At 32.8% G+C, this 27,794-nt stretch overlaps 2 protein-coding genes across 2 annotated transcripts; one reads left to right on the top strand and one right to left on the bottom strand.

The window, feature by feature from the left end:
- Positions 1-501: 501 nt before the first annotated feature.
- LOC108990241 (CBL-interacting serine/threonine-protein kinase 23-like) lies at positions 502-10,698 on the bottom strand. Its single transcript, XM_018964133.2, has 16 exons — positions 9,832-10,698; positions 8,155-8,217; positions 7,856-7,927; positions 7,635-7,742; positions 7,350-7,430; positions 7,087-7,140; positions 6,866-6,991; positions 4,681-4,770; positions 4,477-4,596; positions 4,249-4,374; positions 3,598-3,714; positions 3,393-3,434; positions 3,010-3,066; positions 2,671-2,745; positions 2,338-2,410; positions 502-730 (listed from the first exon to the last, which is right to left on the bottom strand). The coding sequence occupies exons 1-16, from the start codon at positions 10,009-10,011 to the stop codon at positions 705-707; spliced, it is 1,410 nt and encodes a 469-aa protein (XP_018819678.1). The 5' UTR covers positions 10,012-10,698; the 3' UTR covers positions 502-704.
- A 2,618-nt stretch (positions 10,699-13,316) lies between these two features.
- Positions 13,317-22,177, top strand: LOC108990201. Its single transcript, XM_018964090.1, has 5 exons — positions 13,317-13,761; positions 13,867-14,037; positions 14,086-14,186; positions 21,130-21,195; positions 21,992-22,177. Exons 1-5 carry the CDS (start codon positions 13,317-13,319, stop codon positions 22,175-22,177), a joined length of 969 nt encoding a protein of 322 aa, XP_018819635.1.
- Positions 22,178-27,794: the final 5,617 nt, after the last annotated feature.

Genomic DNA, 27,794 nt, shown 5'->3' with positions numbered 1-27,794 from the left:
AGATTGGCCTAGGAGGTCAAAGCAATCCAATGACTTGAATATAATTTTAAGTCTTTTATAAATTGTGTATATTTATATACAATATATTTATTTAATATATATAAATAAATTTTTTTTTTTTAATGTGGGGGTGGGGCGGGGGTGGGGCGGGGCCCCAGCGGGGCCCCGCTGCCCACCCCTATTCACAACATAAAACATAGTTTTTTGGTAAAAGAAAGAAGAAAACAGAGAAACTAGGACCAAACCCTGAAAACTTCGAAGAAAATTAGGATCTTTTTTTCATACATGTAGAAGACTGGAGTATTTGTATAATGTGCTTTCTTCCAATATTCGCTTTCTTTACCCACATCTCTCATTAGTCGACATATCTTTTCTTTGACAATCTCGTATGGCCACTTTAACGTTTCCGACTTGGAACCAACCACCAAACTGAGAAGTTTTACCAACTTAATACTCCAATCCCAACCACAATTGGGCACAAAAATATGAGAGATATATATATATATATATATATATATATATATGATACCCAATTGAACAAAGAAGAAACATCCAGAGTCTTAAGAACCCGGTTCAGAATCAGAGGGTCAAGTGAAGACGACACACTCAACATGCAACAGTACAAACCATAATGTATCGTTTCGAATAATTTCACCAGGAAGCCTAGGGAAAACAATCACAACATGAATGCCAGATGAAACCCCTTATCCAGATGCCGCAACACCTTCAACTGTAGAATCAAAGGCAAGAGGAAAATAATAAAGCAAATTCACCAAATATTTGGAAAGCATATGTAATTTTTGCTTAATTTTCTGATACATAAATACATCAAACTAGGATTGAGCAAAAATTTGAAAATCCGACTCCAAATTAGACTCCGATTTTTTTTTTTTTTTTGGTTAGTCGGAGGTGTCGCTGATCCGACTCCGACTCCAACTTTGCCCTCCGAATCCGACTTCAATATTATACATATATTATAAAAATATGTATTTATTTATATATTTATCATCTATACTAGTATACTTATATAGCTATATAACTTCTAAAAATATACTAGTATGAGATTACTAGTATGAGATTATAAAATAATATACTTCTAATATAATATAAATAAACTAATAATAGTTTAGTATATATACGTAAACATCATAGTATTACTACCATACATAATCAAGTAAAGAAATAAGTTAGACACTAATATTGAAATAAGCTTATAAAAAAAAGTATTAAAATAAGTCTAGTATAATAAGTTAATAACACATAATACTAATTTACTTAAGTATAATAACATGTAATTAGACACTAGAAATGAGTCTAGTGTAGAAATAAGTTAGACACTAATATAATATAATAACATGTAATTAGACACTATAATATGCCTAGTATAGAAATAAGTCTAATATAATAAGTTAATAATATATAATATTATAGTATAATAACATGTAATTAGACACTAGAAATAATATGTAATATTATAGTATGATAACATAAAATTAGACACTATAGTACAAGTCTAGTATGAAAATAAGTTAGATATTAATAAAGAATAAATCAATAGTAAATGATTTATTTTTAGTTTTTAATTTTTGGAAAAACTAAAATTTGAAAGCCCGCAAAAGATTGTTTTTTTTAAAAAAAAAAAGACTAAATATGAACCTAAAAAAAACTCAAATCCGACTCACCTCCGACAAGTCGAAGTCGGAGTCGGATCGGAGACTACACAAGTCGGAGTTAGAGTCGGATTCGGAGATCAGATTTGAACTTCGACAAAGTCAAAATCGGAGTCGGATTTAGGAGAATCGGACTCCGACTATGTCGGTGCTCACCCCTATATCAAACGCATAACAAACATCCCCGAGATAGGCCTCATTTGTTTTCAGAGATGAGATGAGTTGAGATTAAAGTTAACAAGTTGAATAAAATATTATTAGAATATATTTTTTATTATTTTTTTTTTTTTGAGATTTAAAAAAGTAGAATTGTTTATTTTATTTTGTATGAGAATTTGGAAAAGTTGTAATGATGAGATTAGAAGTTTTCAAAGTTTTGGATTTTAATCTTGAAAGCAAACCAGGCAGCCTCCAAGAGTTCATATGATATAACGTTTACTTTCAGGTTAAGGGAAAAAAAAAAAAATTCTTAATCCTATGAAAGGCAATTCACAGCAAGTTATAGGCTCTGTTTTAAGAATCTTGCAACGGCCAATAAGATGCCATAAAGAAGCCCTGTGCAACTAAAAACATTTTGCATACTTTTAGCCTCAAGCAAAAGACCGATAGATTTTTAAAGAATCCAAAACCGGCACTATGCAATTAATGAACGAAAATGAAATCTAACCTTTTCTTTCCTCTGCTCCATCTCCAGTTTTCCAAACAATATCTTTCAGCCCCGCAGCAAGAGTCATATAGAACTGCAATAGTAAGATGATTGATTGCAAACATGAGCTGGTGAGGAAGAAAATAAATTATTTTATAAGAAGGAATAATAACAAATATCTAAATGAAGGCTATCCAGTCCACCCAACATGCAGGGATAAATTTTCGTTTTCAGCCATCATGATAGTACAATGGACTCAACAATTTGGATTCGATTCCAAATTCATGCATTCCTATAACTTCGGCAGGAGAGTCCCGACCCAGAGTGCAACGTGCATCACATCATAGAATATACCTTGTGAAATTCTAGTGTATCTCCTCCAGATTTGCGAACCTCAACCATGTAGAGTGAGGGCGCCACCTCAAAAATCTGAAAATAGAAATTTTAGATGGTTCCGGATCAAACTACGATGCTTATATGAAGGGAAAGCAAGGGTTTAGAATAAGAGTAATTCTACATACAATCGTGAAGTGCATAAATGCCATGTAATCACTTTGAAAAAAGTGAATAAAACATGAGATCCACATGAAAAAATTAATTTTTTAATAGTGAACCCCACTCTTTTTTAAACCAATTATGCGACATTTATGCACTTCACAGTTTTACGTAGAATTATTCTTAGAATAAATGTACCTCTGTTGCCACGGCTAAATGACCTTTACGTCCAGTTTTTTCACCATGAAGCTTCAACTGAGATGGGTAAAATATGAGGGAGAAAGAAGGGGATTATCATAAGCGGAAGATAATTGAACGCTTGACTGATTTAAGACTAAAGCTGAACTTCTAGATTTCTCTACCTCAATTCATCCAATATGTTTCTCAAATGCTTCAACTATGAGATATTGTTTTTAATAGGAAGTTAAGATTCTATATAAATCTCACTTGGAGATAGAACTTAGCACTATAATTTGCACCTGAATACAATTTCACGGGTCTTTATATGTAACCACGCAATAAAATATTCCATCTAAGAATGCCAAGGAGCTCTGGCTCAAATGGTAATGGTACTTCCTTACCCAATAAAACTGGTATGGAGGATGAGATGGTGACTTCAAGACCTACCAGTTGGATGAGTAAGTACCAATCGAAAAAAAAAAAAAATCCCATACAGAAAAATCAAGAATCCAACAAAAGAGAGAAAAATCGATTGATAATTGTTGAGAAATCAATAAAATAACTCACCCCCCAATAATTTCAAGGTAGAGAGAGAGAGTACTGCACCTTGAAGTTATTTTTCTTTACATTGAAACCAAGAAGCCCTGCAGCTTGCTCAATTTTTGAGATTATCTCGTTAGCAGGAGATTTGGATGTGAATCTTGTTTCCTTTTTAACAAAGCCCTGTTACCAAGGACACGCCAGCCAAGTTTAATGTCTATGAATCAATCCAACAATAACAACAGAGGACCAACAAGTTAGTTACCTTTCAAAACTATAGAATTCTAAAATAAAATTATGACTATTTCTATCTGCACTTACTTTGAAAACTCAACCAGGCTTAAATTTCAAATATAATTGGAGAATATCAGAATCTACAAGTGAATTTCGAGCACAAAGTTGAACATATATCACATGCTTAAGCCTAGTAACAAAGGGAAAAGAATCAGTCACATCCTTTTGAAAAGCCTTAAGAAGGCAATTAAGCCTAGTGATCATCATTGTCTCATAGGATATAATTTTTTTATAAGCAATAATCATTTCATTTAAAAACACTAAAATGCACAATCCATCTACAATGAGGTGTGTACAAGAGATTATCTCATATGATATATAATGAGGTGTTTCCTCAGCACAATTAAAATATCAGGTTTTCATTACAAGTAGAACCAAGCCAGATATCTTGATACCAAGTTCAACAGCCAAAGACAAGCATACCATCTGGGTCTCGAAGAGACTACTGAGGTTGAGACCCTGAGATGTAGAGATGAGCTCAAATGCATTCATAGTGACAGGTGCCACAGGCACTTCTTCCCGCCTCTCAACGACAAGCTCTTTGGAACCCTATCCAAATGGGAAACAGCAAGTACAAAATACATGCTAGCACCATATAACCAAAAAACTAAACTAAAACTAAAGTTTATGCATGTAGAAGACCAATCTTACTCCGATTTCATTGAAGATAGCATCCACATCGGCAAGACTAACATCAGCTTCCTCAAAACTAGGCGGCTTATATCCTTTCTTAAACCACTCGTTCTCAATGACCTCAGCAATTGTAATCCGCTGTTTCATTCAATTAGCTCAAATATTCAATACAAATGAAATACATAATAGTAAACAATAAAATTGAGAGAGACAATAACATACTGTTGAGGGACAAGGGTCCAGGATTCTTTTAATGAGTTTCTTTGCACTTGAGGAGAACCACGGGGGACATGTGAAGTCAGCCTTGAATATCTGTTGTTTACAGGTAAAGAGCATTAAAGACCAACAAATTCCCACTTCTCTGGGAGCTGTACTCTTTTTCCATGAGTATTGTATACATAGCATTATTGAAGAGAGGATGCAAAGTAATGCAGTAAGATTTATGAATTAAAAAAAGCTACAGCTTCACACTTGAAAGGAGAATGTCCTAATAACTCTACACAATACCACTGGAACCTAAAAACTCAATGTGGGAATGCAACTTGCATCGGGCACAGCAAGATCACATAAGTCAAATCTATATTTAATTTTAGTCTTGACTTAGAACAAGGAAGTGAAACCTCAAGAACAGATAAATTGGGTAAAATTTCAGTGACTGGATTGGTGAAATAATTCAATCCTGGCAAGGCATGGTGTCAACGTGCAGTGTGCATTGTATTATGCACTTGCCACAGAAAACAAGCAAAAACAAAACACTTGGTGATAATGTTAAGCCAAAAAAGACCTAAGGACGGCATGTTTACAAAGATACTCTATTTTTCTTTCCTAAACACAAACGGGCAAAAGCCGACCACTATTTTTCTCCCGCACTCTGCTTCCTTACAAGAAGCATCGCTTCCAGAAAGGGGCACACGATATGTTTTTTTTTATAAGACAGACAAACATTTTATTAATAGAAGTAAATAGGCATAGCCCAAGTACACAGGAGGTTAAAAACAGCACACACCGAGTTACATTACAAGGGAGCTGGAAAGGGATACAAGAAAATCATTAAAGCAAGCTCCATTGAGTACACACAAGGATGCCCAAAAAAATAATTTATGGAGAAGAAACTTCTTAGCTCATCCAGAGAACGCTCCTTGTTTTCAAAACTTCGACCATTCCTTTCACTCCATAAGCACTACACGATACATAAAGAAATCATCCTCCATACATCCTCAATATGTGAATTGGCCCCGCATCTTTGACAACATGCAAATAAATCAACTACCCTCTTGGGCATTACCCAAGCAATGCCTGCTCTAGAAAAGATCTCCGCCCATAGAATTCTTGCCACCTCACAATGGAGTAAAAGATGGTTCACCGATTCCCCATTCTTCTTACACATATAACACCTCACAATGGAGGAAAGGGGGCAAAAATATTTCGTTGATAACACCCAAGATTTTCACACCCACTCTCTTTTAGGTCAAAAACTGGCACATGTTAACCCTAACCTTTGCCAAGAAGTTAAAACGTCATTGTTAACAACTCAGTCTACATTTTGATGTACAAAGAAGAAACATCTAGTCCTAAAATATACTTTGCACCAAATCATTTTCAAAGCTGACAAAGTCGGAAGCCAATGCAATTGTGCATCACTTCATCGACCATCATTCAGTTTTGTTCCAATTTATACTGAAGAAATTATATGCCTACTTCAGCTTCATATGTTACAACAAGTTCCCTCCTCCACCATCAATTTACATCACAAAACATGTATGAGCCGTAGTGGTTGTAAATAGGATTTCAAACACACAAACTCACACTCTTACATACACAAAACATTATTTTATTCGAAAAATTAGTTTCTGGTTCTACATTAGGTAATGCACTAGCATACAAGTGCAAGTTTGATTGATTAAAACGTTGGGAATTCTAATAAAGATTAAAAACCATTACTATGGATTTGGATGAGATTCTTGCTCAGAAGACGTTTGTAGCAATATTCTGCACTATTTCCTCCTCCACCATCAAGTTACATCACAAAACATGTATGAGCCTTAGTGGTTGTAAATAGGATTTCAAACACACAAATTCACACTCTTACATACACAAAACATTATTTTATTTGAAAAATTAGTTTCTTGTTCTACATTAGGTAATGCAATAGCATACAAGTGCAAGTTTGATTGATTAAAACGTTGGGCATTCTAATAAAGATTAAAAAACATTACTATGGATTTGGATGAGATTCTTGCTCAGAAGACGTTTGTAGCAATATAGTTTGACTGTCCAAAAAAGCTAATTGTTTTCACAGAAAAATTTAGTTCACTAGGATCAAAACGATGACTGGACTCAAATGAGAATTTAGACACTACATAAAACTTTGAAGAATGAGTCAATAGAAACAGAGACAGCAATTAACCTTTTTATATAATGCAGCGAGGTTGGATTCTGCAAAAGGTAAATAGCCAGCCAGTAAGACAAAAAGAATCACACCACATGACCACAGATCTGCCTTTGCTCCATCATAGCCTTTGTTGTTGATCACCTAAAAAGGTGTAGTGCCATTGAAAAAACCGAAGGTTATGAGATTAAAGAAATACTGAAATAGTAGTTTACACTTTGAACCAAAAGCCAATATACCTCTGGAGCAACATAATTTGGCGTACCACATGTTGTATGGAGCAACCCATCTTTCTAAAGAGAGAAGATTATTAGCAAGATGACTATATAAATTGATTATGTAAATCAAACAATAATTCACCATAGTATCAATAAATCCCAAACCATCGTGTTAGGCATGAGCAAGTCAGAATGAGAAGTGGGGCTTCTAGAGACCAGTGGCAACCAACAACCACTTCATATTAAGTTCTGGATTACATTTTTTATGATATGCTTTTACTCACTCGAACTTGTTGTGGTAGCGCACTCAATCCAAAATCTGAAACCTTAAGAACTCCATTAACATCCAGCAGTAAATTCTCTGGCTGCAAAATGCCAAACCACGATAATATCATATTTCTCTTCTTTTAGGGATAGGTGCAATAACATTGGAACATACATTAAAAAAAAACAGTTTATCACCACCAACTGCGCTATTTAATGTTAAACCAAAAAAAACATGACGGTTAATGTTAAATCAAAACATAAGCCAGCAAGTGGATAGCAAATGCAACAATGAGGAATCACACCTTTAGGTCTCTATGAAATACACCTCTGCTATGACAGTAGTCCACAGCATTGATAAGTTGCTGAAAATACTTTCTACCTTCATCTTCCTTCAGCTTCCCTTTACGTGCCTGGATATAGCACAAAAATGAGTCAACCGTGGAGGATTATTAACAGAATGAACAACGCACTTCATTCCAGATTGCATAGGATTGCCATCAGCAGCAGATGACCACTATCTTACAATTTTGTCGAAAACTTCCCCACCAGTCACAAATTCCAAAACAATGTATATCTTCGTCTTGCTAGCCATCGCCTATACAAGTAACACTGCTGGGAATCAATCCAGATGCAGAAGTAAATCAAAAAACATTATAGGGTAAGTACTAAATATATGGAAAATCCAGGACAGAGAAAAAGATCAGGTAAAAAGTTGATATCAATATCTAGCAGTAAAGCATGAAAAAGACCCTGAAATCACAAATCATGCCACAGCATTGAGAGTAGGTGAAAATAAAATTAAAGGTGGCTGTGCTCTTTAACCTCATACATACGGATAACATTTGGGTGTCTAATCAGTTTCATCGTTGAGATTTCACGCTTAATCTGCACAGGAAAAACCAACCAGAAAATAGTTAAGGTAGACACATTGATATGCAGATTGAAAGAAAATCAATTTTCAATTTCAACAAAATCTTTGCACGCCCACATTTCAAATAATTTTCTGAGTTCCAGAATGGGTGTAAAGAACTCATCTGGCAATCAAATTGTTGCTTCTTTTCTTTTTCTTTTTTAGTTTACATTTTATACAGCAACAGAAAATTAGACGTAAAAAAAAAACAGACTCATACACACAATAAGAGAAACCTGAGTCTCAATATTTATACAAGAGACAAATAAATTACATCTAATCATAATACACAAAAATTCGCTTAATTTGGCTAGTTCTTTTCACAAAAGATTTTATTATAGTATAAACACACTTGATTCAAAACCAAATCATACATTAGTAAATTGTGCAGGCTTAATAGAATTCAGCTCAATTCATTTGTTTGGTATAAAACTGAATTAACTGAGTTTCATGTGTCTTTAATTCTGTTTTTCCTTTGTTTTGGGAACAAGAAAAGATACTCCAAAAAGACGATTTTCCACTATTTCCCTACTAAAATACAGTACAAGAACAATTCATTTCCCTTGTAAAAGTTCAATACAACTTAAGCCTAGTTTGTTTTCGGATATGAGATGAGATGAGATGAGATTAAAGTTAAAAAGTTAAATAAAATATTGTTAGAATATATTTTTTAATATTATTTTTATTTTGAGATTTGAAAAAGTTGAATTGTTTATTTTATTTTATATTAAAAATTAAGAAAATTATAATAATTAGATGAGATGAAATATTTTTCCAAAACAAACGAGTCCTTAAATGCCCTGTACATTGATTTGGTCACGAAATGACGAACTCATTATGTCATCACGCCGAAGTTGACTGTTTCTGTTCTTGATTTAAAAGTACAGAAAATTCTTCTCCGGGCTCCGAGCTCTTAGCTATTTTTCTCGAAAACCAAACAGTCAATCACCAGATATTAGAGTATTGACATTAGATTAATCAAATATATTTTTATTTTTAAATTTAATAAATATTATCTATATTTACTCTACATTCAATTAGTTAAATTATTTTTATCTAAATTATATAAATCTATTTTTTTTTTAAATATAAAAAAAACTATAATAAATCTAAAAATATTTTTTAAAATTATTATATTATAGATATGAGATTTTTATTCGTATAAGATTTTACCATCTATATCTATATAAGATTATTATATTATAGATTGTTGGATTGTGAAAATAAAAATAAATATAATTTATTGGAAATTATTAAAGATTATAAAAATAAAATAAAAATTAATTAAAAAAATATAAATAATAAAAAATAATAATATTTTATTATTATAGAGAGTGTGATGACTAAGTCAATATAAATTTTAAGTTTTGAATGATTAGTTAAATGTAAAAAAATTACATATTAATCAAAATTTAAAGAATAAGATATTCAATCCAATACTAATGATATTATCATTCCAAAATGAAAAAATAATTAAAAAAACGTAATTTTTCAAAACATAAAAATTTAATACCCAATGAATTTAGCGAACGAAAAAGAAAAACACATCTCACTCCTAACGCAAAAAAGATAAAAATTAGGATTGAGACCTGGACGATCATCCTGTGCTTGAAAACCTTTTCTTTGTCGAGAATCTTGATTGCCACATTCTCGCCCGTCTCGACGTTCCGAGCGAACTTGACCTTGGCGAAATTGCCCGCGCCCAGGGTCCGACCCAGCTCGTACTTCCCCACGCGTGTCCTGATGTTATTGCTGGACCGCGACGCCATCTTCTCCCTCTCCAACCTCACAATCACTCCACTCCACAATCGAATCCCTTCACTTCCTCAGTTTCTCCCCCCTCTCTCTCTGTCTCTCCCCCTCTCACCCTCTCTAGAATCGAATTCCGCTCTCTGTAGAGCTTACGGATCAAGACCTCTTCTTCTTGCAGGGTTGCCATACCTGAGACTTCGCCATCCTCATTTTCCTCTTTGTTTTTCGAAAACTAAAATTCAAACGGAAACCAAAAGGCCCTAAAATCGGTCTTAATATCCCTAATGAAAATCAAACCCGGGCTTCCAGTTTTACTCGGAGAGAGGAGGGGGAGACACCGGGCTTTGAATCCAAATCCAGGAGCCCCATGAATCCAAATCCAGGAACAGGGAAACTATAATAAAAAAACTCAAAGGCTTAAGAAAAAAGCACGCTATGGAAGCGTGAATGAATTAATCAAGAAAGAGAAATAAGCGTCCGAGATCAACAAAAAGGATAAGAAAAAAAAACGGCGAAACTTTACGAGAGGCAGAGATCTCGAGGGAGAGAAGTTTTCGGATTTGATAATGGAATAGAAGCAGGCGTAATAGATCCGAACACGAATTGAGTGCTTTTCGGGAGCTGAACTGAACTGAACTGAGCTGAAAGAGCTAGAAGCTTTGAAGGCGATGGTTTCGGTGTTTTTTTCGTTGTTTTATATCGGTTTGGCAGAGTGGAACGAGGAACGGAACTGCAACTGCCACTGCAATCGCTCCGCTTCGCGCGTGACGCGGTGGTGTCTTTTCTCGTGATTTATTTCCGTACGTTCCATCATTTTCATGAACAATACGTGTATGATTGTAACTGAATTATTATAAAATTTAGAATGAAAATGTTTCTTCTTTCACGTAGTTTCGATTATGGAAATGTAATCAATATATTATATCATTATAATTAATGTGTAAAAATCTAAGAAAATACGTGCAAATATTGACGTACAAATTCATAGATAAAACAAATAATGAAAGATTATCTTTCGTTATGTTTTAAGCGTCGTTATGTTATTGATTTTACAATTTATCTGATTTCAATTCATTTTAAGTCATTATATTTAATTATTATAATTTTTTTAAATTTTCACACAAAATAAAATAAATAATTTAACTTTTTTAAATTTTAAAACAAAAAATAATATTAAAAATATATATTCTAATAATTTTTTATTTAATTTTTTAACTTTAATCTTAACTCATTTCATCTCATCTCATCTGTAAAAATAAATGAAGCATTAAGAACTTGTTAGGATTTAGAAAGTATCTCAATTCATCTTATTTAATTATTATAAATTTTTTAAATTTTTAAATAAAATATAATTATAATGATTAGATGTATTGAGTTTTGAGTTCAACCCTTATTGGAGGGATCCACTGCTTCCTCTTCAATATTCCGTAAGGTCTAAAGGCTTGCCTTTTTCTTTTCTTTTTTTGCAATGATTTTTTTGCATAAATTGAAAGTTTGTAAAAACCATCAGTTGTTTATTAAAAACTTCCAAATAAGCAACAAAATATAACATAGAAAATTAAGAATGAAATGTTATGAAATCGATGTAAGAAAAGTAAAGTAAAATAATAAATCAATTACACTTTATAGATTTATATAGTTCGACAACGTGTCTACGTTTATAAGACTAAGAATGATAAAATATACTTTTAGACAAAAATAAACTGCTTTAGATGGTTATAATGTTAATAACAAGCGCATATATATATATATATAGTTATACGGCGGAAATCTTAATTTCATAATTATTGAGTTATTTGTTTAAACGAATCTCGAGTAAATATTATTTCATATATTTGCTCAAATGATATATCGAGTGAGTGTTGCGTAAACTCTCTATCCAAGCCTTATTGAAACTTCACTAACAAACAATAACAAATCATTGTCATCCGACCGCCACAAAAATAAATCAGAATACACAAAATCAACAGGAAGCAACGGGCAAACAAACAAATTATGAATGTAGGAGTAGGACGGATGACAAAGATAAGGATTATATTGTCAAAAAGATAATAAATTAAGATAAGGATTAATACAAAGGTCACATCAATTATAAGAGATGATTGACATAATTATGCATCATGTCAAAGATGTTACTCGATTGTTATAAACATTAAGTATAACATCCTTCCTTTTAATCATCATTATTCATCTTTCTTTATTGCAATATTAATAAATGGATGCTGGAGTGGGACCCTCCATAGCATCGGGTGAGAGCACTAGCATTGGACTCATCAAATGAGTCCAATCTTCAAAATTTGATGATTTTGGTTTTAAAATCTTGGTATTAGATTCACCATATGCTCAAATGTCAAGCTTTTAGTTACAGTACATTCATCTTCATCTTCAAATTTGAAGACTCACTATTCACACTCTATAACCATTATTTTATTTATTTAAATTATTGTTTCCCAATTTTGAGCCACAATATATTTAAGTTAGGAAATAATAATTTAAATATTAAATTAAATTATTAATTAACATATAATTAGTGTAATTATCAAATATGAAAAAAATAAATTAAAAATATTATTATTAACGAAATAATATTATATTATTATTTTGATGAATCTAATGGTTAATCCAATGTGGGGTTATGGATAGAGAGGTTTTGGATTTATGAAAAATATGTACTTTTCATCAAATTTTAAAGATAAAAATGATGAATCCAATGCTAATGCTCTGACAGTGAAATATGAATGCGATCCTACTTGCGCAGTCTTCTAAACAGCACCAATAAAAGTAAGATGCAAGTAAAAGAGTGAAAAATATTTTAGACCTAAATCTCACATTCGATAGATATATTTATAAATAAAATAAGATAAATAAATAAAATAATATATTTTTAAATAAATATATAAAATATGAAACTTATAGATAACACGGCTCAAAAAATAAAGAACTATTTGAGATCAGCTAAAAAGTTGATATCAATATCTAGCAGTAAAGCAAAGACCCTGAAATCAATAGTCAAATACATCTAGAGGAGGTGAACCAAATTTATTGCATTATTTAAATTAAAAATCAACCAGATCATAAGAAATAATTAATATATTAATTTTGATAACCAATTGAAAATTCATTTGAATAATGCCTTTAAAATTTAAAACAACTCTAGGTGTAAGTCATCACCTAAAATTCATTTGAGAATGAGGAAGTTGAGCACATTTGTAATTTATCCATAAGTCATCTTGGAGGTCCTGATAAATGTTACTGGGGGTATACAAATGATGGGTCTTATACTGTGAAAAGTGGGTATTATACTGTACTTCAACAGTAGAGAATGAAGAGGGGTGAGTCGGGTGACTCCTCAGTGGTGAGTGGATTGGAGAAATGCTGGAAGAGGCTGTGGAGCTTGGAGATTTCAGGGACAGTGAAACACTTTTTGTGGAAAGCAAGTCAAGATGTGTTGCCAACTAGGAAGAACATTTGTAAGAAACAAGTTCTTACGAATCCTTTGTGTATGATCTATAAGGAAGATGAAGAAATAGTCACTCATGTGCTATGGAGGTGTATTGTAGCCAATGACATATGGGCGGATAATACTAGCCTAGTTCAAAAATGGAGTGTGAACGAAAGTGAATTTATGGAGCTATGGAAGAGATTTAGTGAGTGTTTGACAGAAGCTGAGCAGAAATGGGTAGCTGTTGCTATGTGGAGGATTTGGCTAAGAAGAAAGCACTTCATGTTTCAAGGCAAGATGATGGATCCTAGGAAGATAATCCAAGGTACTGATGAGATATTGGAGACGTTTAATGAAGCATAGGAGTAAGGGCAGGGGGTTCATCAAGGGGGATCCAAAAGGCATATTGCTCAAAGATGGAAAAAACCAGTTGAAGGTTTCATTAAGGCCAATTGGGACGCAGCAGTTGATGAAGGTGCAAGGAGAAAGGGAATTGGGGTGATTGTGCGTGATCATGAAGGGGAGATATTGGCATCGCTGTTTGTCAACAAGCCATTTCATTCAAAACCAGTTTTAGCCGAATGTTTTGCTTCGTGTAGAGGTATGAAACTATGTAATGAAGTTAACTTTGGTAATGTTATCTTTGAAGGTGATGCACAGGTGCTTGTGAAGGCAGTGAACACTAAGGGTGAAAATTGGCTTTGGTTTGGACAAATTGTGGAAGATATACAAGAAATGCTTCAAAGGATGGTAGATTGGAAGGTTTCATGGGTTCCAAGAACTAGAAATTGTATGGCACATCAGTTAGCTAAGTCAAGTTTCTGTTATGAGAGTGAGATTGTAATGATCGAGGGGGGGTCCTGAGATTATCTTAGGTAATGTCTTGTTAGACAAACTCTGGAATTGATCTATTTTATCAATGAGATGTCCTTTGCACAACAAAAAAAAAAAACACTTTATTTAACAGTTATGCTACTTGAAAAATCAATTACAATCATAACAATAAATGTTGTATCATAAAAATTGCTTAGAAAAAAGGAGGAAGAAACTGTTTGTTTTGTCCAAATTATATGATTGGATTCCGAGAGCATTGAACTCGGAAAAAAAAGTTATGGTGAGTGTAGAAAACACAGTGCTGGAATTAAAATAGCCGGATAATCTATAAAATTCAAAAGAATAAGTCCACAAGAGAGAACATGGACATGTGGTAGTACATACAATTAAAATAATGAAGGGGCCGGGAAAGAAAAAGACACAAAAGTTTCCCAATAATACATCTATCATTATAACCATAAGGTATTAGTATTTTAATGAAGTGGAAATGGACTGATTAAACCTATGCCATTTGAAAGAGAAAGTGACAAAAAACAATTTGAAGTATAGTACAGTCGTGACATCCACCAGGTGTCCTGACCAAAGAAAATTCAACATAAGTTTGGATAACCTATATATATTAAGAGTAATACTAAGTATAAATCTCTTATAGATAAATTCTATACAAGCTATTGTAAAAAAAATAGACTCTACTAATAAATAATAATTTTTTATACCTTTTTTTAAAGTGTGATATATTTTTTTACAAAAAATTTATATGAGACTTGTTTATTTAAGAATAGTATAAATTATTTCTCATATGTTAATCATTATTGATATCAAGCATTTATTATACCAATTATTACGTGAGTTTTATCTCATACGGAATTGTCCTATTTGTAAATTCACAATCTGACGTGATATTGTGTTGGATAATACTATTCATTCCTCTCCATTTTACCGCTCAACTCTACTTTTACTTTTTTAATTTTTTTTTTACTTAATGATTAAGAAAATATTTTTTAATAATATTATGATTTTTTTATTTTTTAAAAAATATTTAAAAGTGTTAAGAAAATACATGTATGAAAAGACAAAAAAAATAAAATAAAACCCTATAACTAATGGTAGCTCCCAGCGGTAGCTGAGAGTGGTGAGTGTAGCAGCATTCTATTATGTTATCTGTTAGATCTATTTTATAGTAAAACTAATTTTATAATCTTACGTATCACATTAAATCACTTTAATTTATAAATTTACTTTTATAAAATTTCGTATGGGTTAAGGCATATATATCGTAATAAATCACAAGTTATCTCCCCTTCTCTCTATTTTTCCTCTCTCTATTTTTCCACAAGTTAAACTTTATTGTAATCAATTGCAAAGATAAAAGAGGCAGAAAAATGAAGCTTATCTTTGAATTAAGGAAGTATGTGTGGTTTTCTGTCGTGTAATACTCAGCTGATTAATTCTTTATTTTTTTTAATTAGAACAAAATTACAAAAAGGAAAAGAGGCAAGATAAACATACAAAACTTTGGTGAAGTTTTTGAGTATATACTAAGGTTACATCTATTTTTTGGGCAAATCTTACCTTATGGTTCATAACAAAATATGGGTTTGGACATGAGATATTTTAGGGTATAAAATTAAATGACCCTTATATCTTCTTGTTTTTTTTTTTTTTTTTTTTAAGGAAAATGTCATCATTCATTCATTCATCAAGAGAAACTTATATCCATAATCGATACATGCAGGGATATCACCATATCAACCATTTGGAACTCTACCAGTACACTACTGAACTAATCTAGACTTTATTGCTATTGATACTCTCTACAGACAAATGTCCAAGAGACAGAACTCTGTCTAAATAGAGACTCAATCTCACTCTTCATAGAAATGGAGGATTCAACCTCTATGAAAAAATCGTCTAAGAAACGAACTACTTTTTTCTTTTTACTATATAATAAGGAAAACAAGAACAAAAAAAGATGGATTATAGTTTGCACACCCATCGGTAGAGTTTGACGGCGCATAAATGTAACAAATTTATCTCTTTTCAACTACAAAAGTCAGATCTGACAAGATCTGGTAATAGTGATTCTGGTGATCTGGCGTGTGTGGCACATATGGACCACACACAGTTGTAAGCGGCGCGTGAGGATTACTTGTGGTGATTTTAGCAAAACCATCACTATCTCCCGAACGATTTGCAGTCTGTGAATCTTCTTATGTTGCACGTGTCTCTCGAGAGTTGCTGAAATACTGTAGATTTGATTTTTTCAGTCTTAAAGAAAGAAAAATAAATTAAGAAAAGATGAAATGAGAATGAGAAGATAAAGGAGAAATGAGAAAGAATAAAATGAGAGGGAGGAGAGAAAGAAGTCGAGGCCTCCTTCAGGAAAACTCAGATCTAAAAGTTTTTATTTTTTTTTAGAGTGAAAGAAAGGTTTTCTGAAATAAAAGATTGCCTGAACCTTATATTCCGAACAATATAAAAGATTAAGAAATTAATATAAAATCTGTTTCATATATTATGTCTCTTTCGTTCTAAATCATATTAAGTTTTCAATAATTAAATAACCAATAAAGCACACTGTAGATGTGGGGAAGATTTAACACCAATCAATCACTGTAGATTTGGATTATGCCAACGTCTTGATGAACAACTAGCACCAATTTATAAATTCAATAATAGCAATCCCTAGATGCTGCCTTAAGGTCAACACACTTAATAATTTTGATAAAATATCATATCTACCCCTCAATAATTGCAATCATACGATGAAAATAATAAAATAAGTAATAATTTAGACAATCAGTTACACTTCATCATGATTTAAAATATAGACAAATTCAAGGAAGAATGATTTTTTTTTTTTCTCTCTCTTTTAAGAGGAAAAGCAGATGCAAACTAAGATCATCTTTATTGGCTTGATCAAAATTAAAAAATGGCTAAAATTTAGATAATATGTGCCAAAACGACCCCATATTAGATTGGACATCTTTAAAATAATTTAGATTTCAGCTTTAGTGCTTCACCAAATATAGTTAACTATAATTGATTCATCAAATATTAAAATACTAATTTCTCACTATAGACAAATAAATTAAATTAATTAGAATATAATTAATATTTAACATTTAGAATATAATTATTTTTAACATTTAATTGGTAGAACTATAAAATGTGATAAAAATAAATTTAATTAATTATTAAATTAATAATATTTTATTATAATAGATAGAGTAAATATATAATCCAACGTGGAGATTGAATTTAAATGAAATAGACAAATATAAATTCATGTGATATTAGCTAAAATTTGAATATGCATTTGACAAATCCAATGAAAATGCTCTAAGCACTTGTTTGGATATTTAAAATATTTATGAATAGTAATAAAATTGTTTGAGTTAGAATATTCTATACAATTTTGAGAAAATAAAAAAATAATTTAAATAAAAAAATTATAGAGTTAAAAAATAGTTTAAATATTTTTTTTTTAAATTTAAAAAGTTATGTTATATTTTGTATTTTGTTTAACTGTTTGGAGAAATTGTATGATTAGGAAATGATTAGATGAAAAAATTGAAGATTTTATATTGAAAAATATTTTATATTTGAGTGATATTTGAAAATAAAATATTTGAGAATACTTATACACCCTAATTGTATATGCACAATTTTTGAGAAAAATATCAAGAAATAATCTTAAAATATTAGTAAATGGGGAGATATTGAAAATATTATAAGATCTAAGATATTATAAGATTATTTGTAGTTGGAGGAAGTAAATATATTTATATAAAAAATGGTACAAATAATATTTTAAATGATACAGAGAAATAATATATAAGCTGTAGAATACATTTCAGTCATTTCGTTAAAATAGATAAAATAGTGTTTTATCATTTATTTTAAATTAGAATGTCCACAAACCATTATAAATGCTCAAACTTAGCAGAGGGTCCCGCTCTTCAGCCTGTTCTGAGATGAACAAATTTTCATCCTAGCCTGGTAAGGAAGATGCATATTCACATACCCAGAGGCTAGAGCTATGAGCTTTCCCAATCCTTGGATCCAATAATTCTATCAAATAGAATTCAAGTGGCCACTATTCTATGCAGGGGTGCTACCCAATGTTTTGAATATCATACAAGACGTTGTGTCGATTAAGATATTAAAATAAAATATTTTATTATTGATATCGTTTCATATACCGTTTCAAGATAATTAATATATGAATAAATTATATTCTAAAATAATAGTCTGTATATAAATAAATAATATATAAATACATATATATAAATTATAAATAATTTAGTCTGAATTTGAGGTAAAAAAATAAGTTTATAGTTTGAAAAAATGAAAAAAAAAAAAATTACAGGCCAGTACAGGCCGAAATATAAACCGATATTTGGGCCGATACGAAATATATATAATACTTGTACCGATATGGTACGAGATTAAAAACATTGGTGCTACAACAACCCTGGAGCAGGTATCCCCTTCCTGTACCCCACCTCCGGCTTGGGTAGGGGCAGGGGGTCTATACTCTAAAATTTGATCCAGCATCTCGGGGGTGGGTGCCCCGTTCGCATGCCGGGGGGCGAATGGCGGCCGCTGACTTCATTCGTGGGAAACACCAAAAATACAAAACAATAACAAATTTAAAAAATCTTAACTCCATCCACAATGATGAAGAGAGAGAGAGTCAGAAAGAGACCGAGAGAAATACCTAAACGATGAAGAGACTCGAGAAAAACTTAGAGTAATGAGAGCCATCGGCAATGGGAGGGGAGAGAGAGGGAGAGAGAGGGAGAGAGAGAGAGACTCAACAGGAGGAGAGGGAAACTCGAACGACGTCATTTTATTAATGAATTATATATATATATATATATATATGTAGAAAAAAGGCTACTTTGCCTTCCCATTTTGCCCACTCTATTTGACCGCTGGTCAAAAATAATTTTTTTTAACTTAGTGATTAAAGAAGTGATTTAAAATGTATTGGTGTATTTTTTTTATTTTTTAAAAATATTTAAATGTATTAAAAAAATGTGAAAAAAAAAAAGAGAAAAAAAAAACGTTGGGCGGTACGCCCAGCAGTAAGAGTGGGGCGGCAGAGTAGCCGCACTCATATATGTATATATATATTTATATAATTATAATTATTTTGGACAGTGGTGAGGGGTATGGTGTGGGTGGCCAGGGCTTAGCTTCCCTCTGCCCCTGTTGCCTTTCACAGAAGCGGGTAGGGCATCCCGCCCTGGCATCTAACAAATGGGATAGCTTGTGCTGCTCAGGCAGGGCAGGGTGGTGGAGGACAAGTGGACGGGGTGCGGTGCCTTGCCGCCCCACCCCTACTTCTAAGATTGTAACCAATCTAATTCTCAAAACATCCTTGCATAGTGAATTTTGTCTCTCAAAAGACAGAGGAAATTAACCTAGAATAATTGCTCCTACTCCCTATTTGAAAGAAACTTAAGGCTCTTTGGGAAGTGAAATGATCTATATATCTCATTTCAAAACTTATCATAATTTCATTTTCAAACATCACGTAATCACAATCATTGTTCAATTTCAAATTTTCAACTTTTTTATCTAATCATTATAAAATTTTCAAATTTCCAAACAAAACATAAAAAGTAATATTACTTTTTCAAATTTTAAAACAAAAATTATATTAAAAAATTATATTTTAACAATATTTTAACTTTATAATATTTTATTTAACCTTTTCTCTCTCATTTATTAAAACCCAATAAAAAATCTTAACTTAAACTATTTAATTACTATTCATAAATTATATCACTATTATTCACATAATTTTCATTTAATCTCACTTTCCAAACAAACCCTTAAAAAGTCGGGAGCACGAGAGGAGAAAGTGGATAATCCTTTATACTAATAATTTAGAACCGCCTTAGTTTTCTCTGTTGATTTGAGCATTGGAAAGTTTATTATTGGGCCGCTTTGTCGACCCTTTTCGCTTTGTCTTTTCTCTTTATTTTCAGGCAACTAAAGGACTAAAGGCGACTTTGGTTGTTCGACCAATTGCATCAACAATAACGTTTAAATTAATGTTAATACGAGTCAAAATTTGTGAATAAACAAGTTCTTGTAGTATCATTAACATTATATATATATTAAGTTATATGTGTTTTCTAGAAATCAAAAGCTTGTAAGAAAATTACGATATTAATCTTTTAAAATGAATAAATTAAATCTAGAGAGAACAGAAATATGATTGACAAGAAATCCATACTTCAAACTTCAATCCAATGCGTGTTTGGCCCAGGCTCATTTGTTGCCAGTCCATTTGAGAGTTCCCGAGCGATTTCCTCCCTTGCCTTGGTACCAGGTACTTCTTTTGTCGTTTCTTTCATTTTAGCTACGACAAATATTTTAGTTATAAAAAGATTATATAAAAATAAAAATTTCATAAATTGACATGGTTTAATATAGTACGTTAAATTGTAAAATTATTTTTATTATAAAATAGATCTAACGGATCACGTAAAATTACGTCATTTTATAAATTTACTTTTATATAATCTTTTTGTATCTGTAGCCGTTCTCACTAGGTAATAACTATGGGATGTTAATTCATAACAAAAAGTAATAATTACTTGTATATTTAAAATACAACAATGTTATATATATAAATATATATATATATATATACTTTTATATAATTTTAAGGTATGCCACTCACGCATTTTTTTTCAAAAGAAGTGCAATGAACTTGAAAAAAAAAAAAAAAAAAAACTGCACAAATAATCTCTTTTACTACAAGAAAAATGACCTTTTGCGACCAGTGCCCAGTCCTCAAAGCCAATCCTTTTCTTGAGGTTACATATTCATTTTGCAGGCTTCCATTGCCAACATTGTTCCATTGATAAAGGTTGTTTCACTTTGGAGACCTGATGCAGCAAAAGTATTCATTTAAGGGCCTCTATTTCTTAATTTTATGGTTAACTTAGTTGATTTCTCAAAGAGAAGCTATTGATCTAACGTTCTAAGGATAACACGCAACATTATTGAGATGTAGTCATTGATATGAAATAGAAAAATAATTGATTTAGTTGCCTGCAACTCCAGTAGTGTTACGACAATGTTAACTTCCGTGTCTTAATTTGATAATTTTTCTTACTTATAAAAAGAAAAATTAGAATTTCTCTTTATTAAATAACCAGAAACTCTTGAATGATCGAGGATGGAAAGTTAATTTTTGAAAAATTTCAAATTTAAAAAAGAGAATAGAAGTAATCAGCAGCTTAGTTGCTGCCATTGTACTACAGTACTACTGCTATATCACCCAACTCTTTTATTAATTTTTTTTTTTTGGGCTTCTATTGTTGCATGGCCAATAGAAGAAATACATAGGTTGTGGACATTTCTTATTTAAAACAACATGAAAACATAGAAGCTTATGGAGAGCCTTCATTTTCTGGACTATAAATAAATTGATCATAACAGCATGCATGGTGAAGTTTGGAGAAAAAGATCAGGGTTTGAGGAGGTAAAAAGTGAAGGGAAAGAAAGCTCTTTTGGCTTCTTTTTCTCTTTCCCCACTTTATGTAGTTCTCCTGAACTGTGCTCCTTTCCAGCCATTGCTAAACCATTACCAATGTCAGGTCTTTTTTTTTTTTGTTTTAGAGAAAAGATCTATGAACAGTGCAGATTACAACATATATAATTCCATCCGTCCATTCATTGCCTTGCACAAACAGGTCCTCTCCAGTCTCAGCAAGTCTTGGTCTTCTGACCAATTCTCCAGGGCGCCTTTAGCTAAAGAAGAAAAAGGAAAGAAAATACATGACAAAGCGCTCAAGGCCTACGAGGCTTTCGATTTTATGTATTCAGCCTTCTTGGCTCTCAGTGATCAAAGAGTGAAAATGATTTTTGAACTTCTTTAAGAACGGCATTACAGTCGGCAGTACTAGCAATGGTGGGAATTGAAGAAGAAGAAGAAGAAGAAGAAGAAGAAGAAGAAGTTCTTGGAGATGCAGCACGGGAATTGTTAGGGTCAGCATCTCTTTCTTCTTCATTTATTGTATCCAACATCTTCGATGCTCTGTGCCTGATGACACTAATAAACTGTGGTGGTGCAACCTCCGAGACAAACCTTGCAATGCGTGAATTGGCCATTTTTTTTAGGTGAAACACAGAGCAAAGGATGAAAATATAAGGTGATGTTTGAATCCAAGAGAGAGAAGGGCATGCAAAGAGGTAGGCTTTGTTGGGGATGAGCATGAAATACCCAAGGCATGCAATGGGATTTATAAGGCCATGCTAGGCTTAAACAGAGACAATAGTCCAAGAAGGGTTTCAATATCATATTTGACAGTTTGTGCCGCCTCTTGCTTTTGATATTAGTTGCGAAAAGCCTGGTTTCCTGGTTTTCTAAGAAATTTCCAGGAGATTACCTTCGCCTGGGACCATTTCTTGGCAGCTGTCTGCAGGAAAATGAGAGATCTCAAAAGATCAGCTTCTTGTTAGGATAGATAGTCTCCAAATTTGCACTTTTCTGATCAGCAAAACTACAGGACCATATATTGGTATGTGTCAGAGTGTGGATGGAAAATGAAAGATCTCAAAAGATAAGCTTCTTGTTAGGATGGATAGTCTCCAAATTTGCACTTTTCTCAGTAATATTTTGGCCCATTTTAACTTTTTCATGATCTGACAATATTTTTGGTATATTGATTGGATCCAGTAGTGTCGTTTTAGTAGCTTATCCTGTTTCTTTTACTTTGCATTGGTTGTTGTATTGATTGGTTTGTGATAACAGTTCCAATTTGGGACGGTCGGGCTGATATTGGGCGTTTAACAGCCACCAATCAAAACAAGCCACGTATAAAGTTTTACACTAGACACAATGAATCTAATCTCATCTGATTAAATCAACGGAACTCTAAATTCAAAAGAGAAACGAGTGCCCAAATTCAACGCTACAAAATCTACACGGCCATAGTCTACACAAGAAATAGACTGCCGCCGCACCAAACCCAAACCACTGCCGCATCAAACCAAGTCTATCGCCGCTACAGTTGGACAATGTCGTCACACCCACAAGTTACGTTACCCCCACAAAGCTCTTTCTCCCTCAGCTTGTTTCGTCGCCCATCACAGCCTTCACCCACCTGGGCAACCATCACCCACCACAGTAGTCGTTCTCGTCGACAGAGGTCACTGCCATCGCCCACCACAATTGTCGTCTTCATGGTTTGATTTTTGCACCTACTTTTTTCACTGAATGATTTTTGCACTTATTTTCCTCTCATACTTGCCACACATGCCTCTGAAAATAATTGGGGTAATTAGGACTGATTAGAAATATAATGGAATGGATGTTCTTGGGTTCCACGAATTTTTTGGCAAAATAGAGTATGGAATATTTATTGCACTCTTTTCGCTCTGCTTATCATTGGTTATTGAGATTAAGGCATAATTTTGGAGGTTTGTGATTCTTTCTCAAAATCATGTGGTACTGGGTTGGTTTTTCGGCTAGCATTTGAAGTTCTTATTTTGTGTTTCTTATTCTATAACGAAGGATCAAATTTGGAGTTCCGATAGTGATGAAGTTAAGATAATGATGAGTCACATATGTGTAGAAGGTGAAGGATCAACTGCTTGAGGCTAAAAGTGTAGAAGAACAATGTGATGTGAATGTAGAAGATGTAATGAATATGGAAGATAGAGTCCGTATGGATGATGGAGTGAATGTGGAAGATGGACTCAACGTGGATGATGAAGTGAATGTGATTTCTTCTTTGAGTAGTTCAAAGAACCCAAGAGAGATGGAAGGAACGAAGAAAAGACGTTGTAGCATTTGCAAAAATGAGGGACATGCTAGGAACAACTGTCCTTCAATAAGATATTGTAGTTTTAAAATTTTCGTCATTTATTGGTTTTTAATCGAAGACCTTCACTTTTTTTTTTTTTTTTGTGTTTTATCATGGTTTATGTAGGGATATTGGGCATACAACTGAGGTCGATTGCTAAAACTTGAATTCTTAATTGAAATTTTCTTATATATATGATTAAGTCTTTTGTTTTTTCTTATATTATGGAGAATATTTTTTGCACTAGGCAATGTGACATGGATTTTTTTAAATTTAACTTGTATGTTATCAAGTCTTTTGTGATTAATGTGACAAGAAGCTTGTGAAGGTTGTAAAGTGTTTGTGGATTGAAGCTTGTGAAGGTTGTGAAGCGTTTGTGTTTAGAAGCTTGTGAAGCTTTTGTGGATTGAACTTTGTGAAGCTTTTGTGGACTGAACTTTGTGATTTATTGGTTTCTATTGGGAGGTGTGGGTTGAACTTATGTAATTCTGGATTGATTTTATGTAATTCTGGGTTGAACTTATATAATTCTGAGCATGAACTTTGAAATTTAACAATGTGTTTTGAATTGTGGATGTTTCTTGATTGGTTTTTAGCTTTGTGTAGCTATTCCAAAACTTGTCCATAACATGTCCAAAACTTGTCCATAATATTTTAAAAATTGTCCATTACATATTCATTCCATTCCTAGACCTGTCCATAAAATTTCAAAACCTATCTATAACATTCCAAAATATTCACCAAACACAACTCATTACATCACATGTTCATTACATTCACCAAACACGACTAATTACATCACATGTTCATTACAATCAATTGTCCAAAAATTGTCATACAAAGTACAACAGGTTAAATGAGTCGTAGCACTATTCGACATATACTAATATTTTTTGGATACATAAAAATTGCAGCACAAATCGCAATAAAAAAACAATCATGATGTCAACAACGCCTTCAAGGTTCCCGTATACTTCTTTTCATTGCTTTAAATTTAGCTCATTCGATCATTACATGTTCATGAAATAACCTCTCATTCCTTTGTTTAGCTAATTTCAACATCATCTTGTAGCATTAATTTTTTTCACTTTCAAGATTAATCTATTCAAGAAATTCACATTGTTTATTGATCTTATAATTTGGATAGTTGTAAAATCTTCTGCCAAAACTATTACCCTTTCCAGAAATTCATAGTTTCAATGGGATGCCACAATAGCAAAGTGATCTGTCCGCACGAACGTTGTCTTTCCCTCTTGAAGTCCACAAACTTGAACCAGTATTGATACTTGAACTTGTCATTTGCTGTAAAATAGATAAACATTTTCCAATTATACACATCATCTTGTGATCACTTAGACTTATTGTAACAAAATAATGGAAGTACATGTTCCACACCCCAAACTATCAAAACTATTTAAATGGAAAAAGGAAAAGAGTAAATAGTGAGTTGTATGATGTTCTAGAAATATGGATAACTAAAAGAGAAATACTTTAGCCACAAAGGAATTACACAAAAATAATCTCACAAACTGACGTGGCATGATATGGTTCGTCAAATCGTAAAGTTACTTTTATTATAAAGTAGATCTAACGGATTACATGAAACTGCATCAGTTTGTGAGATTACTTTGTGTAATCTCTTTGTGCCTGTAGCACTTCCTGTGTTCTGAGCTTCATTTGTTATTTTGTGAGAAGCAAATTAGAAATCAAAATCTTCTTTAATGTATATGTGAAAAATATTACATTACCACCTCGAAGTCTTGTTGCACTTACTAGTTGTTCTATTTGGGTCAACTTTACTTTTTTATCCTGGTTTTTATTCTCAACTGTATTGGGTGATTACCTAGGCTGAAGAATGTGAGATAGTCTAATAATTTACACGCAAACCACACTTCAGTATAGTAATAGCACCATTTTAACGTGATTACCTAGGATGAAGAATGTGAGATAGTCTAATAATTTACATGCAAACCACACTTCAGTATAGTAACAACACCATTTTAACCTAATATATCCACTACTTCAGTATAGTAATTCTTTAATTTTAGCCCTTCCTTTTGAGTTAAGTGTCCTGGGACTTATTTCATTTGTAAATTTGAGCCTCAACTTATATGTTTTGTCCTCTCCGTAACCTAATACTGATGATATTAGTAATGTACAATAACTTCAGCTTAGTAAGCGTACACACTTGAACACACCCAAGTATTGCTAAGATGTCCACTAGGGCACATTAACGGAGTGACTCAAGCATTTTGACAAGAAAGGTTACTCATGTACGATGAAAACAACTAACTGGATTATAGTTTAGTGAATTGAAACTAACAGGATAGATAAAAATTGTTCTACCATTCTTTTTGTCCATTTGAACTTAGAAATCACTTGATAATGATTACTGGAATTTTCAATTTTGTGTTTATTAATTTTTTATTTTTACATTCATATCAATATCATTTTATTAGGATTTTGAAAAACAAGATATCTTTGCCACCAAACGCGAGTTATGTGAATTCCAAACTCGAACAAAAGGGCATACTAGAGATTTTGGAGATCTTGTTGGCTGAGAACGGCAACGGTACCAATCCCGTCGTTCGAGTGTCATGATGTCGGGGGTTTTGAGAGATGGTGCCAATTGATTCACACCACGGCTCAAATATGGAATTCCACAAAATCTGGTTCATGGTTTGAAAGTCCACGACAGAATCAAGTTCACGGTTTGGTTTTGGGAGAGGGAGAGGGGGAGAGTAGGGGGCTTCGAGGTGGAAGAGGAGAAGGGGAAAGGTTATGGGAGGGTGGCGTCACGGCCCGAGGTCGAGGGACTTCGCTGACATTGGTTCTAGGAAAAAGGGATGGTCAACGGGCTTCAGTGGAGGGTGGGAACTTCGGTAGAAGAGAGAGAGGAGAAGGGGATCTTCCCATGGGAGGGATGGGGATTTTTTCACGAGGGAGGATATTTTTTCACCTATGATTATCAGTTATAGTCAGGCACATGGATTGTAAAATGGAGGAGTTACGTGGAAAAATTCTATTAGGGAGCTGTTATTTGAGTAACAGTAGACTGATCGGTGGGAAGATTTCTTCTTGTGATAAAGGTACATGATAGAGTGTGTGTTCGTGAAAACTAATCGTAGTAACATCCTATCCATCGGGACACGGTCATGGGTCAAATGCCAGGTGTTTAAATATGCAGTCCTCTCAACCCTCGACAAAATCGAAAGAAAGGATTTAGCAAGAGACCAATTAGCGTAGTCAATAAAACCTTTTAATAAATAATAAAATCTATTTCTTCTCATCTGTTTAAGTTATTGGGACAAGTAATAATTTTCCATGATATCAGAGCTCTTAACTCTACACTCTACTCAATTTAATTAAATATTTTATATATTCGGGCCCACTCCTTGAGAGGAATGTTAATGCCGAAAAAATCATATAACAAGCCAAAAGGGGAGAAAGAGTCATTCTCAGCCCGCTATGATGATTCGTGCCTTGATCAATGTGGTTTGGAGCTCCCAGCAATGGTCTTGTGTAACTGTACGCCGTCAGTGCATACATCTATGGCGGTGAATGGAAAATAAATGTAAACAAAATAAAGGAGAGAGACACAGATTTATATGGTTCGGCATAATGTCTACGTCCACGAGTTTTTGGAGAGGGGAGATCCACTATAATATGATTGTTTTACAATCTTTCG

Source organism: Juglans regia, chromosome 4 (genome assembly GCF_001411555.2).
Source record: "Juglans regia cultivar Chandler chromosome 4, Walnut 2.0, whole genome shotgun sequence".
Lineage (NCBI taxonomy): Eukaryota > Viridiplantae > Streptophyta > Magnoliopsida > Fagales > Juglandaceae > Juglans > Juglans regia.
This window is presented reverse-complemented; position numbering and strand designations above follow the sequence as displayed.